Source organism: Balaenoptera musculus, chromosome 5, assembly GCF_009873245.2.
Source record: "Balaenoptera musculus isolate JJ_BM4_2016_0621 chromosome 5, mBalMus1.pri.v3, whole genome shotgun sequence".
Classification (NCBI taxonomy): domain Eukaryota; kingdom Metazoa; phylum Chordata; class Mammalia; order Artiodactyla; family Balaenopteridae; genus Balaenoptera; species Balaenoptera musculus.
Genome location: NC_045789.1, coordinates 22,286,675 through 22,301,803, shown reverse-complemented (window position 1 = coordinate 22,301,803; position 15,129 = coordinate 22,286,675). Strand labels below are relative to the sequence as shown.

The following is a 15,129-nucleotide window of genomic DNA, read 5'->3' as shown; positions in this document are numbered from 1 at the left end:
GAAGTGCCAAAAAACTGCTCAAAAAACCTGGAGGGAGGAGAGTTTACCTTTACTTCTCAGTAGAGGCTGAGGTCGGGACCCTCTTAAATTAGGTGGTGTGGGTGAGGCAGGGGATAACATGCTGCCGAGTAAACAAAACTCTGGTGTCTAAGCATGTCTTGGCAACAGGAAATGGTCTGGTTCCTCCACAGCCTTCAGTGTGTGAGAGGGGAAGGGATATTCAAAGGTATTTAGTTTTATTTGAATCCCTCTCATCATTAGCCCACTATAAGAGATTGACAAGGAAGTGAAAAATGATTAAAAAAACCCACACATCCAAGTTTGAAGAGGCAGGGACATAGATGGGAAATACCATTTCATAGTTTTAGTGTAAACTCAACTGCTTGTGTATATCCATTTAGTAGCTTAAGTAAAACCATCAAAAGGGAAAAAAAAACTCCACTGGCAGCACCACGGTTCATCATGGCAGAACATGGTCTCTCCTGTTAGACTATAAAGCTAGCTTTGGCTACTGCCAATGGTGGATGTAAGGACACGATGGAAATTAAGTTCACTTTTAGTTTACAAACTAAAGTCTGTAAACATTTCCACCTTAACTGAACATAGATGACAAAGAAGGCTTAGAAGAGAGAATTTGGGGAGAGAGATGAAGTCTTTGTAGGCTAACTGAACTAAAAATGACTTGGGATGCTGTATCTCCTATTTCAAAAATACAGGGTGAGCAAGTCTGAATAATAGTTTTCTATGTGTATAACATACACCTCAAAAAACAATTCTAACACAACATACTACTAATCAAACATCACACGTTCTGCTTTTGCAATTTACACAAATTCCTGAATTTTAATACTTTAGGGAACCTTTACAAACACAACATACAACAAGTTGTGATATTATGCATCACCCTTAACTTCGGAAAGTTTGGCTTATATTATTTTATCTCAAAGGAAAACTAATGTTTATAAATGTCATTTTCCTATGGAATTAATTCATTACCCATTTTAAAAATTAATTTTTAGAAAAGAAGCTTCCCTGTAAGATAAATTGGAATGCAAACACCTCCCAGGCTTTGATGAAATAAAAACAAACAACTTATATGACCAGCACCTCATAAAACCAAAATCTCCTTTTGAAGCACAAAGTTCAGTTCTTCTTGCCCTCTTAGTAAACGCTAATCCGAACCCTCCCCGATCTAGGAACTGTTCTGGTTTGTTATGTCATCACATACATACAGTATTTTTTAACATTAAGAAATTCTTGACATGGTACCATAAATAAATAGCTAGTTTTTAAAACCAAAGTGACTCAGAGTACTAGAACAGATATAATAGCACACTAAAATGGTTTAAAAGTAAAATTAAAAAAAAAAAGAAATCTATCATGGTCTTATTAATTCAAATTAAAAACCAAAGATGAAGTATCATTTCAGACCTATATACATCAAGATGCCAGTTCTTATAAAAATGTACTTTAGTTGTAAATGCTAGATATGTAAAAATAAAACAAAAATTTTTAATAGATAGGGAAAATGGTAACTTTTGCCATTAAAATTTAAGTTCTTTTAATGTTTTTAATATTAGAGTTGGGGAAAATTCATTAAAGTTAAATAAAATTAATAATAAAATTATTTTTATATTTTTATTATATTTCATGAACCTGTGAATACACCTACGTTAAGACTATTTGAGAACCACTGCTTATTTGTCTGATATTTTTGCTATACTTGTTTCAAGTTCTGTGAGAGAAGGTAAAAGCCTATTCCCAATCATATCTGCAGTAATGTGTTAAACATCACATTTTAATTTTTGCATCTTAGCATCTAAGAATGTACCAGTTTTTATACAAACTCATGCTCACTCTCATCAGTTTTCTCCTGTATGAAAACACAAAACCCTGGATGGAAGTTGAAACAGAAAACTGTCAGCCAAAAGACTCTTTTTTTTGGAAGGTGATAAACTGATGAAGAAAATTTTAAATTTTCAACTGTAATATTATCAATTCAGGACGTTTTTCCTATGTAATATGTAATTTATAAACTTACCTCATAGAATACAAGTTTAAGGATTCTGCTGATATCTGTTCCTTTTAAAGTGTTGCAGTTCATCCTTATTAGTTTTTTGTAGCCAATATTCTATAAAAGTGTCTCAGTTTTGATATATGAAATAGGATGATCCTTATTTGCACACACGTGTGCATGTGTGAACCTTTTCAGCTGTTGTTTTTCATGCTGGCTTTCCTCCTCCCGGCTGTTCGTTTTATTACTGTTACTTTATTCTACTTCCCCAAACCGCATTCAAAGAACTAACAGAAATAATTGTTCTTTCTGAACTCATGAGCATCAGAGGTACACAGTCAGGAGCTGGTGTAGAAGTGGGATTATTTATTGGCGGTTTTTGTTGGTGATGGCTTTTGTCTGATCCTTTAAGCACAAGCGTCCTATCAGGCATTGGCTGGGGATTGGACTTGTCCTTGTTGGTTCTACCTTGGGACTTTTTGATATACTAGATGGGATCTGAGATGAAAGAAATCAGAATTATGATTTTTTTTGTTGTTTGTTTCCAGTGTTGGACTTTCTTGACTGAGTACAGACAGGAAATGTTAGGGTAACAAGTTTTTTTCCCCTTACTACTTTGATATTAGAACAATCATCTTTAACCTGTGTATAAGAAGTAAAACCTTTCTTTGGTCCATTTTCTCTGTTCCCACTCCCACCCCCGATCTTGTTCTCATAATCTGTCATACTGCTTTGAAGAACTTGCCTGTGTGCCACTTTTTAAGACATTCTGTTAAGCAATTTATTTTGTGTGCAACTTTCAGAAAAATCTTGGCAGAGAAAGCTGTGCAGTAAGTTTCTTTACATTTAGATCCTTCCCTAGCTTCTCTTTATCTTACAACCACAAAGGTATCCCTTAGGCTATTACCTCTTTAATTCTTCTAATATTCCAAAATAATCTTGCCCCACCTTTCATTCTCCTACTTTAACCTGTTGTATTGTATTCCAAATAACCTACATACCTAGGCACACTCTCTTAAGCTGTGTCACAAAGACCTCGCTGCTTAGTTTGAGGACTGTCTGTACTAACAAATCCGTTAGTTGACTTACTCGGCCACCATAGCCTCTTGCCAGCGTCCTAGAGAGGAAGCTGGGCTATGGACAGTCTTTACTAACCCCTTAGCTTATAGCCCCCTCTAGTGCTTTCATTTATTCTTCACATATTTGTTGAGCATGTAATGAGGGCTAGAAGTTTGGGGATGTCCTTGAGAGACTCAGAGTCTTTCGGGATTCATTTTATCTACCCATGTTGCAAGTTACTTGATCATAAGAACTAAGAAAAAAAAGCAGGCTATGCTGTAGGCTCAGGTGTTGATGATACCTGCTACCCTGGAACAGTGTCTTGTTTGGTAAGCAGCACTGAGATGTGATGGGGATCCAGGCCATGCTGAGCTTTTAAGTTGGGGGTAGGGTGGGTAAAGGAGGGGAATGAAGGTAAGATTAGTAACATAGTATATTATACACTAGTGTATTATATTTACATGCATCACGTAATTTAACAGTCAGGCAGACAATTAGCATTCTTTGCGTGTCTACTCAAACACCTGGCCCTGGGGCAGGAAGGTGCCTTGTATACCTTCTCATGTAATCTAACATCTCTAGACATTTCTGTTACTATTTCCATTTTATACATGAGGAAACAGAGGCTCAGAAAGGTTAAGTATTTTTCCCAAGTTCTCAGGGCAATGAATGGAGCAGGTTTCTGCTTTTTAAACTATAATATTAAATCTCTTCACAATTGAGATAAGGGAAATTCTATAACTACTGAGGTGGTTGGTTGAATTATAACATCAATTTTCAGCAGTTAAGTAAAGCAGACTTCAGAAATTTGGCACAGTAGAGAATATGAACAAAGCCAAAAGTTAATTCTTCGAAAAGATCAACAAAATTGAAAAACATTTAGCTAGCTTGGCCAAGAAAATAAGAGAGAAGACTCAATTTACTAAATCAGGAATGAAAGAGGGAACATTACTATTGACCTTACAGAAATAAAAAGGGTGATAAGGGAATACTGTAAACAATAAACAATTCTGTGACAAGTGATATATCCTAAATGAAATGGACAAATTCCTAGAAAGACACAAACTATGAAACCTGACTCAAGAAGAAACAGACAATATGAATAGACCTTTAACAACTAAAAAGATTGAGTTAGTAATTCAAAAACTTCTCTCAAAGATGGCTTCACTAGTGAATTCTAAAAAACATTTAAGGAAGAATTAACACAATCCATCACAAACTCTTCAAAAAAATAGAAGAGGCAAAATCGCTTCCTAACTCATTCTGTGAAGGCACTGTTATCCTGATACTAAAACTGGACAAAGACATATCAAGAAAAGTACACTACAGACCAATATCCCTTACGAATATAGACAGAAGAAAGTCTTCAGAGAAATAATAATCCAAATCCAGCAGCATATAAAAAGGTTTATATATCACAGTCAAGTGGGATTTATCTCAGGAATGCAGGGCTGGTTCAACATATGAATGTCAATCAATGTAATACACCATATTAATAGAATAAAGGAAAAACAACTACATGATAATCTCAATAGGTGAAGAAAAAGCACTAGCCAAAATCCAACACCCTTTCATGATAAAAAAATTCAACATACTAGGAATAGAAAGGAGCTTCCTTGACCTGAAAGAGAGCATCTGTGAAGAACCCATAGCTAATATCATATTTAATAGTGAAAGAAAGAGAGCTTTCCCCCTAAGATCAGGAAGAAGACAACGATGCCTGCTCTTGTCACTTCTATTCAACATTGTACTGGAGATTCTAGTCAGCACAATTAGGCAAGAAAATGAAATAAAAGACATCCAGATTGGAAAGAAAGAAGTAAAACTATATCTACTGATGAATGATCTTATATATAGAAAACCATAAAAAATCTACCTAAAAACCTATTAGAACTAATAAATTAATTTAGCAACTTTGCTAAAATCCTATTGATATAGGATCAATATACAAATATCAGTTGTATTTTAAGCAATAAAAAGTTTGAAAATGAAATTAAGTAAACAATAGTATCAGAAAGTATATAATACTTTGGAACATATTTAACTAAAGAGACATAAGACTTGCACACTGAAAACTACAAAACATTATTGATGGAAATTAAGGAAATGGAAAGACATTCTGTGTTCATGGATTGGAAGACTTAATATTGTTAAGATGGCAGAACTCCCCAAATTGATCTACAGATTCAACACAACTCCTATCAAAATTCCTACTACCGGACTTCCCTGGTGGCGCAGTGGTTAAGAATCCGCCTGCCAATGCAGGGGACACGGGTTCGATCCCTGGTCTGGGAAGATCCCTCATGCCGCGGAGCAAATAAGCCCGTGCGCCACAACTACTGAGCCTGCGCTTTAGAGCCCATGAGCCACAACTACTGAGCCCTCGTGCCACAACTACTGAAGCCCGCATGCCTAGAGCCTGTGCTCTGCAACAAGACAAGACACTGCGATGTGCCCGCGCACCACAATGAAGAGTAGCCCCTGCTCGCCGCAACTAGAGAACGCTTGCACACAGCAATGAAGACCAAACGCAGCCAAAAATAACAAACAAATTTTAAAAGATTATTAAAAAAAAAAATTCCTACTACTGTCTTTGGAGAAATGGGCAAAGTGATCCTAAAATTTATATAGAAATGCAAGGCACTAAGAATAGTCAAAACAATCTTGAAAAAGAAGAACAAGTTTAAAACACTTCCTGCTTTTAAAACTTACTACGAAGCTATAATCAAGGCAAGTAATCAAGGCAGTGTGGTACTGGCATAAGGACATAAAGACTGGCATAAAGACAGACTTGAGAGTCCAGAAATAAGCACATACATCTATGGTCAATTGATTTTCTACAAGGGTGCCAAGACAATAAAATGGAGAAAGAATAGTGTTTTGAACAAATGGTGTTAGAATAACTGAATATACATATGTCAGAGAATGAATTTGGACCTCTACCTCACACCGTATACAAAAATTAAAATGGATTAAAGATCCAAATGTATGAAACTCTTAGAAGAAAACATAGGTGTGAATCTTTGTGAATTTTGATTAGGTAACAGTTTCTTAGATAGGACACCAAAGCACAAGCAACCGAAGAAAAAAATAAATTGGACTTCATCAAAATTAAAAACTTTTGTGTGTCAAAGGACACTATCACAAAAGTGAAAAGATAATCCACAGAACGGGAGAAAATATTTGCAAGTCATATGTCTAATAAGGATCTAATGTCCAGAATATATTAAGAACTCTTACAACTCAATAATGAAGACAACCTAATTTACAAATGGGCAAAAGGTTTGAATAGACATTTCTCCAAAGAAAATGACCAATAGGTACATGAAAAGATGCACATTATTAGTCACTAGGGAAATGCAAATCAAAACCACATGAGATACCACTCATGTCCACTAGGATATCTAGAATTAAAAAAAAAAAAAGAAAATAACAAGTATTGGTAAGTGTATTTGGTCAGGATTCTCCAGAGAAAGCAGAACCAATATGATATATGTAGACATATAAAGAGGAAAATTGTTACAGGAATTGGCTCAAATGATTACAGAGGCCGAGAAGTCCTACAATCTGCCATCTGCAAGAAGGGGAACCAGGAAAGCCTGTGGTATAATCAGTTTGAGTCTTGAGGCCTGAGAACTGAGGGCCATTGGTGTAAGTCCCAGAGTTCCAGGGCCCAAGAACCAGGAGCTCCAGTGTTGGAGGGTAAAAGAAGCTGTGTCCCAACTCAAGAAGAGAGAGAATTCACCCTTCCTCTACCCTTTTGTTTGATTCAGGCCATCAGCCAACTGGATGATACTCACACTCTGGTGAGGACGGACCTTCTTTTCTCGGTCTATTGACTCACCAGAAACATCCTCACAGACACACCCAGAAATAGTGTTTACCAGCTGTGGAGGCATCCCTCAACCCAGTCAAGTTCACACATACAGTTAACCATCACAGTAAGGATGTGGAGAAATTAGAAACCTCAGATGTTGCTGGTGGGAATGTAAAATGGTACAGCTACTGTGGAAAAGTGTGTCAGTTTCTTAAAAAGTTAAACAGTTACCATAGGACACAGAAATTCTACTCTTAGGTATATATCCAAGAAAAGTGAAAACATGTTCACACAAAAAGTTGTGTATAAATGTTCATAATAGCCAAAAAGTTAAAACAATCCAGATGTTTATCAGCCAATAAGTGGATAAACAAAATGTGGCATATCCATACAATGAAATAGTATTCAGCAGAATAAAAAGGTTTGAAATACTGGTACATACTACAACATGGGTGAACCTTGAAAACTTTAGGCTAACTGAAGGAAGCCAGTCACAAAAGGCTATATACTGTATTATTCCACTTATGTGAAATGTCCAGAATAGGCAAATCCATAGAGACAGAATGTAGATGAGTGGTTTCCAGAAGCAGAGGAGAGAGGAGAATGAGGAGGGACAGATTAACCAGTACAGATTTTAGAGGGTGATGATGAAAATAGTCTGGAATGAGGTAGTGGTGAGAGCTGCACAACCTGTGACTATACTAAAAACCAATGAATTATAAATTGTAAAAGAGTGAATTGTATAATATGAATTATCTCCAGTTAAAAAATGGCTTTATTGGAAGATTCTTATTGTCAGGATAATTTTATTTTATTTATTATTATTTTTTTAATTAATTAATTTATTTATTTTTGGCTGTGTTGGGTCTTCGTTTCTGTGCGAGGGCTTTCTGTAGTTGCGGCAAGCGGGGGCCACTCTTCATCGCGGTGTGCGGGCCCCTCACTGTCGCGGCCTCTCTTGTTGCGGAGCACAGGCTCCAGACGCGCAGGCTCAGTAGTTGTGGCTCACGGGCTCAGTTGCTCCGCGGCATGTGGGATCTTCCGAGACCAGGGCTCGAACCCGTGTCCCCTGCACTGGCAGGCAGATTCTCAACCACTGCGCCACCAGGGAAGCCCCAGGATAATTTTAAGTAAATAAAGTATATAAATACCATCGTATCAGGAGAACTTATCACATGGCTTCTCCTAGTTCCAAGAGTGGAGGGTGTGGTTCTGAGCATGTAGCCCAGCTACAACTCTGTCACTCTGGAGGAAGGGGAGAATGGGTTTTTGTAGGCAGCAACCTTCATCACAGTGGCAGAGCTAGAATTGGAACCTAGGTCTTGGTGTCCTGGTCCAATTTCTTTTTCCCATACCATGTTTCTCTAAGGAGACTGATTTCATAAGTGTAATCAAGCAAGCTGCTGAAAATAGGCATATTTTTGAAACTAAAATAAGATTTGTCTGCTAACAGTGGGACTGAGTAACCTAGGAAATGACTAAGCATTTATCCTTCTCATATATAAAGATTGCTTTCTTTAGGAAAAGATGCATGAATATATAAATACAGGTACAATTTTTAAAGGGAAAGAGGCAGTTGCAGAGATTTTTTTTTTCCCCAGGGAAGTAGGATTGTACATTTTCCCTTTAAGATGGATAGTGGGCAATGGCCTTCTGCATTTTTATGAACAAAGGTGTCATTCATTAGCCCTAACTGGCACCGACTGGTGTGGATAAACCCAGATCCATGTTATAGGCGTGGCACCATCTGCCTGTGGAGGGTACTGCCTGGTGCACATGCCAGAACCCAGAGCACCGAAGAGCCTTGGTTATCACTTTCACACTAAGTTCAGGTGTGATAGGCCACTAGTTAGAGCTTGCTTAGTGCTCTTTTCCTTTCATTCCTAGCAAGGCTTAGGAGTCCTGCTTGCCTTAAAAATTTTTTTAAGTTTAAAAGGATTGCTAATGTTTACCTATTAAACCAGAAAAGGCAAATTACAGCTAGGAAATTGTTAGAATAGATATACAGAAATAAATATATTTTGCAGGTAGTTCTGAGAATTGAAATAGTTCAGGGACTGAAAACTCAAATGTTTGTAGGGGCCGGGCAGGTAATTTAAATGGATGAGAGTCTGAATATTGGGGATTGTGGCAAAATGGAGCATACAGGCCCTGACTTAAGACATTAAACGACAGCAAGAAGAAACAAAAAGCACCCGCTCTGTGAGCCAGTTAAAACCTGCGTGGGGCTGAGTTCTGCCTGGAGGCTTGCAGTTTATGTCAGCCTCTTGACTGGAACATAATATAGCAACATGCAACAAGGACTTTAAATTGTGTCATATATTATTACCAAAAGAGACAACACAAGAGGCAAAGAAATTAATTTGGACATAAAATGTTCTTAGCTCTTGTATTTAAAGAAAAAATCTGCAAACCATTCAAATGCCTAATAATTACTGGAGAATGATTCATCAAACTATGGTATAACTATATAACCATTTAGAGCACAGAGATATATAGAAAATGCCAGGGCATCACATGGAAATGTACACATGTGAAAATTAAGTGAGAGTAGAATACAAAATTATAAATGTATATGAGTTAAAGTGTATGTTAACAAAGATCAGGAAGGAGTTTGGAGCGTTGTAAAAAATTTGCCACTCATCAGACTTTTTCCCCCTGAAAAGAAGCTTAAATTCACCATGAAGAAAATGCAGGTCACCTCTACCAAGCCCTTCAGTAAAATATCTAATCGTCCTTTGGATTAGATCCAACTAAGCACAAGCATGACTGTTTCAATAGATGTGGCTTTGTCCTAGAAGTTTTTATTTTTGCCTGAAAGGGATGACTTAATTTCCTACCCTGGTATACACTGATGTTTTGTTCCCCACCTCAAAATTCTGATTTTTACTTTTCTCCTATTCACCCTGTTTTATAAATCTGGATCCAAGGAAACTGATTCCAGTCCCAAACTTATTTATTTATTTTTTAAATTTTTATTTATTTATTTATTTATGGCTGTGTTGGGTCTTCGGTTCTGTGCTAGGGCTTTCTCTAGTTGCGGCAAGCGGGGGCCACTCTTCATCGTGGTGCGCGGGCCTCTCACTATCGCGGCCTCTCTTGTTGTGGAGCACAGGCTCCAGACGCACAGGCTCAGTAGTTGTGGCTCACGGGCCCAGTTGCTCTGCGGCATGCGGGATCTTCCCAGACCAGGGCTCGAACCCGTGTCCCCTGCATTGGCAGGCAGATGCTCAACCACTGCGCCACCAGGGAAGCCCCCCAAACTTCTTGAGTGACGCCCCTCCCTCCATTCTACTCGTGAGTCCATGCTGAACCAAGTCCCATAGCAGAATATTGCAGGTCCTTTGGCTTCCTTGGTGTATCAGGAATGGCCCAGGCTTTGGAGATACTTCAGATCCTGGAAGTTCCAGAATTGTTGGCCAGCACCCAAAGTGGAGTGTCCATGGTGGTCGCCATCTGATGCCCGTGCTTGGCCTGTCAGGGCTGGGCTAGCACCTCTGGAGTGTCTGGTGATCAGAACACCTCTCCCCGTGTGCTCCTTATTGGTGTGAGGAGGGCTTCCTCATCTTCTCCTCCTGCGACCCCTTTACACACAGTCCATAAAGCCTTAGCCGAGTTTTCAGGAATCTCAGGACGAGAACAGAGACTTCTTGTTGTTCAGTGCCTCGGGTGTGTGCGCTGCAGGGCAGGGGCTGTGGCTTGCTTGGTTTTGTGCCCATGGGCCAATTTTAGCTTGGTTGGTGGGGACGTCATTTGGGGGCTCAGGTGATTTAAATAAGTTCAGATATTATCAAATTTTAAAAACAAATACAAAGGTTACTTTCCATGCTGATGTGAGGTTAAATCTCTAGGGGGCATGCATTGATAATTGGTGCTGCCCTCAGATCTGTTTCCACTAAGATTTCATTTGGCTGCTTTGCCTTCACTGAACTTTCTAGAAATCGCTCCACAACGCTGATTTTGTACAGTAACGCGACAGACATGTGAACGTTTAATCAAGGGGCTTGATTTCTCTATGCCTAGCTATCCAGGCCTAGAAGTAGATGAATCTCTTTCTTCTTTAGTTCCGGCGAGATTGGTATTTTTAGAAGGAACTTGGTTAGAGATCCTGAGTCTAATTGTTACTCACCCGGGTCCTTGGACTCTTAATCCATAGAAATTGATAAGAGGCCAGAGGAGAATTTCAGGCAAGGCTTTATCAGGACTCGAGCTGCAGCATGAGGGAGCGAAAACAAGTAACAGGTGCCGTTGCTTCCCTGGCTCCTTAAAAGGGGTGAGGCTGGAGGTGGGTTGGTGCGTTGGCTGGGAGGCGTAGTTGAGGTGGTCTGCGCACCCCCTGGTGGTGCTGTGTGCAGGGGTCACGCCCGGTACCCTGCTTTTGCTTCCGGCACCTCAGAAATGGCAGTTGGTTTGTGGCCTGTTTGTATCTTATTGTTCATAATTTGCTCCCACTGTGCATGTTTGCAGTTCGTTTTAGTGCTGTCTAGTTTCTTTGCATTGTTGCTTGCGGAGACGTTTGTCCAGGTGCAAGCACTCTGGTAAAGGGTCCCAGGTCCCAGCCTATCTCATAATTGCAGATTAACTTGACTGTTATAGATCATAGTTCTTAGGCCTATTTTTCGTATTTCATTCCTTGACTTAGTGCTAGACTAATATATTCAGAGAGTATCCTGTGGTCATTTTGAGCTGGCACCCTTGCCACTCTGTTCGTGAGATTCTTACTTTCTTTAGAGTGTTATTTGCCTGTTGTCACTGCTGTGCTCCCGGTGGTCTGGTTCCTGAATGGAAAGGGCGTTTCTTTACCTGCTCACAGCTAACATCATCTCTTACCCAGAAGATCATAATAGATTTCTAAATGGTCTCCCCAGACGCCCTCTAATCCCCTGACTCCTTTCAGTGGTCAGTCGCCTGTTGCAAATGCAAGTCTGCTCACTCACCCTTTAGCTTAAAAGCTTTCTGTGACTTCCAGTTGCCTTCAGGATGCATCCCAAACCCTCCCAGGTCTGCCCCCGCATCTCACCAGTCTTGCTGTCTTTGCTCCCGGCTTTCTGAGTTCAGGCTGCCTTGGCCTTCTTTCAGTTCTTTGCTGTGCATTCTCCTCTCACCACACGTGTCCCCTCTGGCTGCAGGGTTCTGCCTTCTCTCTTTTTCTCTTTCCCGTACTTCGAGGCCAATCCCCCTCCTCAGCTAGACCCATTTCCCCTACTATCCAGGCTCCTAACATCACACACCTCTCTTTCTTAGCCCTCATTACTGTTTAAAGTTTCCACATATTTGTGTGATTCTTTGGTTAAGGCCTGTCTTCTACACAAGCCAATACGCTCCACAAGGGTGGGCTGTCTCTTTTTTGCTGGGAGAGGGGCTTACCATTACGAGCATGCAACACACACTGTAGGTATTTATTAAATTTTTATTGAACGGCCATGATTTCTTCTCGCTTTACCCTTCTGGAGTTTTACAGCTCTGCCTCATGTAAGTTGTAACTTCATCTGTGACTTCCTCACTAGCCAGCTCTCCTCGATCTAAAGGTCTGGCTTCACTGGAGCTTTTCTAGCTTTTTAGGAAGGCATCTGAACTTAGTCTTCTAGTGGCCATTTATGCATCCCTCTTTTTCCTCCTCTGTGAAAATCCAGACCCTACTCTAAGGCCGTCCTTTTCTCTGACTGGGGAATCCTTGCAGCTCTGACTGTCTCTCCAGGTTCTCCTCGGTGACCTCTCCTAATGAGCCCAGTGACCTCTTATTCATGAGCCTCTCCTAACTACAGCTCCAAGCTCAGAGATGTGATACCCACAGTGTCAGTAACAGCAGCAATAAAGGAGACTGGTTTTTCAATGATGATGACAGTAATTAAGGGTCTTGCATGAAGTTTTTTCATGCCTCTTAAATAAGAACTAAATTTACTTGTCTCTTTGTTGCAGTTTACCATCTGTTCTGATATAACGAAGGAATTGCATTCATAAGAAGTTTTACCTTATCAAAAGGCATGATATAAAAACAAGTGCTTGACTAGAAGAAAGGGGTTAGGGATTTGACAATATCAGAGTCATAATATAGTTCTTTTTCTATAGAACTTTTTTCTAATAAACTATTTTCTTAATAGCCACGAATGTGTTAGTAAAACCCATCACTGCCCAAAACTTAGTGTTTGACTACATATAGCATTTGCTCTGGAATCATCGTCTTTGTTTTCCATCATTGCCTCCACTATCGTTAGCAAAGAACCTTTTACACCATCCTATTTCCACGATTACCTGATTACCCATTGTTAAGCCCAATACCAAGCTTCCCCCCAAACCCAGCTGTTATAGACAACAGCTTCTCATACTAAGGGGTTGGTTCCAGATCTAGTATAATGATGGTATATATAATGGTAATTAAATTCCCAAATTTATTCAAGCCTATAATTTTCTCAGATCTAGACAGCCTACCTCAAACAAAAACACCTGTGTTTTTTTTTCAATCTTGCAATGGACTAAGCTCTTTTTTTGAATAATCTTTTTTTTAAGATTGAAGTGTAGTTGATTTACAATGTTGTAAGTTTCTGGTGTACAGCAACATGATTCAGTTATACATATATATACTTTTTCATATTTTCCATTATGGTTTATTACAGGATACAGAATATAGTTCCCTGTGCTATACAGTAGGACCTTGTTGTTTATTCTATATATAGTAGTTTGCATCTGCTAGCCCCAAACTCCCAGTTCAACCCTCCCCCTGCCCCTTGGCAACCACAAGCCTGTTCTCTATATCTGTGAGTCTGTTTCTGTTTTGCAGGTAAGTTCATTTGAAAAACACCTGTGTTTTAATGTTTTCCCCTGAATCAGGTGATGCAGGCCCAGTGTGTCAAAACAGAAACTGAATTCTACCGCCGCAGTCGCAGCGAGATAGCGTTTGGAGAAGGGCACACCATGGGGGCACTTTATTGGCAGTTGAATGACATCTGGGAGGCTCCTTCCTGGTCTTCGCTAGGTAAGTGTTTCAGCATTCTTTGTGTGAGTGAGAGAAGGCCATACCTGTGGGGAGAGGCACTGAGAGAGCACAGAGCTGGAGGGGTCAGATGAACCCAAGCAGGACTCCAGGGCCAGGAGGCCGTCCGGCTGCTGGTCTCGGAGCTGTGGCCTCCTCTCCCACCTTCACAGTCTTTCCAGGAGCCTTAGAGCACAATGAGTTCTGAGCTGTGCAGTCGCAAAAGCAGGCGAAGGAAGGGAAAGATTCATGCGTGAAGATCTCAGCCGTGTGTCTTCTAATTGTTGCTTAGAATTTTGAATTTATTTAAGAGGACTTTCCAGGGCAAAAGGAGATTTACATAAGCACCCCTTCTTCTGTTTAGGAGAATTCAACCACAGGAAAGTTTGGCCCAGCTAAGTGTTAAAATGTCCCTTTGCTGACTCCCCTTCAAGTCCATCAGGTCATCTTTCTTTTGCCCTGTTGATCTCTTGGAGGAAAGGGAGTTGAGTGAGAAATCCAAGTAAGAAGGGTTATCAGGTGAACCTGTCTGTTCAACGAGGAGCAGGTGAGATGGCTGACATTGTACTTGCAGTTTGAATTATTTCATCTATTTTGGTGCATTAAAAAAAATTAAGGTGTAATAATGAATGTTGGCCTTCACTAGAGGTGATTTGAAGCCAAGTTCAGTTAATGATATAAACAAAAGTTTTGGGTCAAAAATGAGGCAAGGCCATAAAGTAAGAAGGCCCTCTTGCTGGGTGAGGCTCTTAAACAAGCTGAGAATGCAGATCACAGAGTTCCTTCCCCACATGCTTTGATCGGTGCTCATGACCTCCTGCAGGGAACTGCAGTCTTGATCAGGTTTCCCTGATCAAACTCTTGATCTCCACCAACCAGAGAAAAGGGTATTGAATGAGAATCAGGGGGTAGATGCTAGGGGAATAGCCTTTCTGGGACACTTAAACTGGAGAAAGAGATATTGTTCAGAGACACTTGGAGCCTGGCCCTGCTTCCTATCTGCGGATGCGGTGGTGGTCTTCTGAAACTGAGTTCGGTTCAAGAAATGGGAGAGCCCAGACTTTGTAACTCTTCCCTTAAATGACCCTATGTTCTTAAGAAAGGATTTAAGAGTATGATGGCAGAGTAAGAATTTGTCTGCCTCCTAAACTCTGGCAGGACAATGCATTCGAGGAGAGGGTCACCATCTCCTGGGGGTGTCACCGTTCAGTAACTAAGGTGTGTATCACTGAGACCTTTTGCTTCAACTGCTGTTCTCTTGAATGTCTT

The 15,129-nt window shown here is 40.0% G+C and overlaps 1 protein-coding gene across 2 annotated transcripts in view; it reads left to right on the top strand.

Moving 5' to 3' along the window:
- MANBA (mannosidase beta) overlaps positions 1-15,129 on the top strand; it is a 99,452-nt gene that overhangs the window by 70,743 nt on the left and 13,580 nt on the right. For both annotated transcript variants that reach the window (XM_036853756.1, XM_036853757.1), the window contains one exon: positions 13,719-13,863. In XM_036853756.1, coding sequence (XP_036709651.1) covers positions 13,719-13,863 — 145 coding nt within the window. The remainder of the gene's footprint in view (positions 1-13,718; positions 13,864-15,129) is intronic.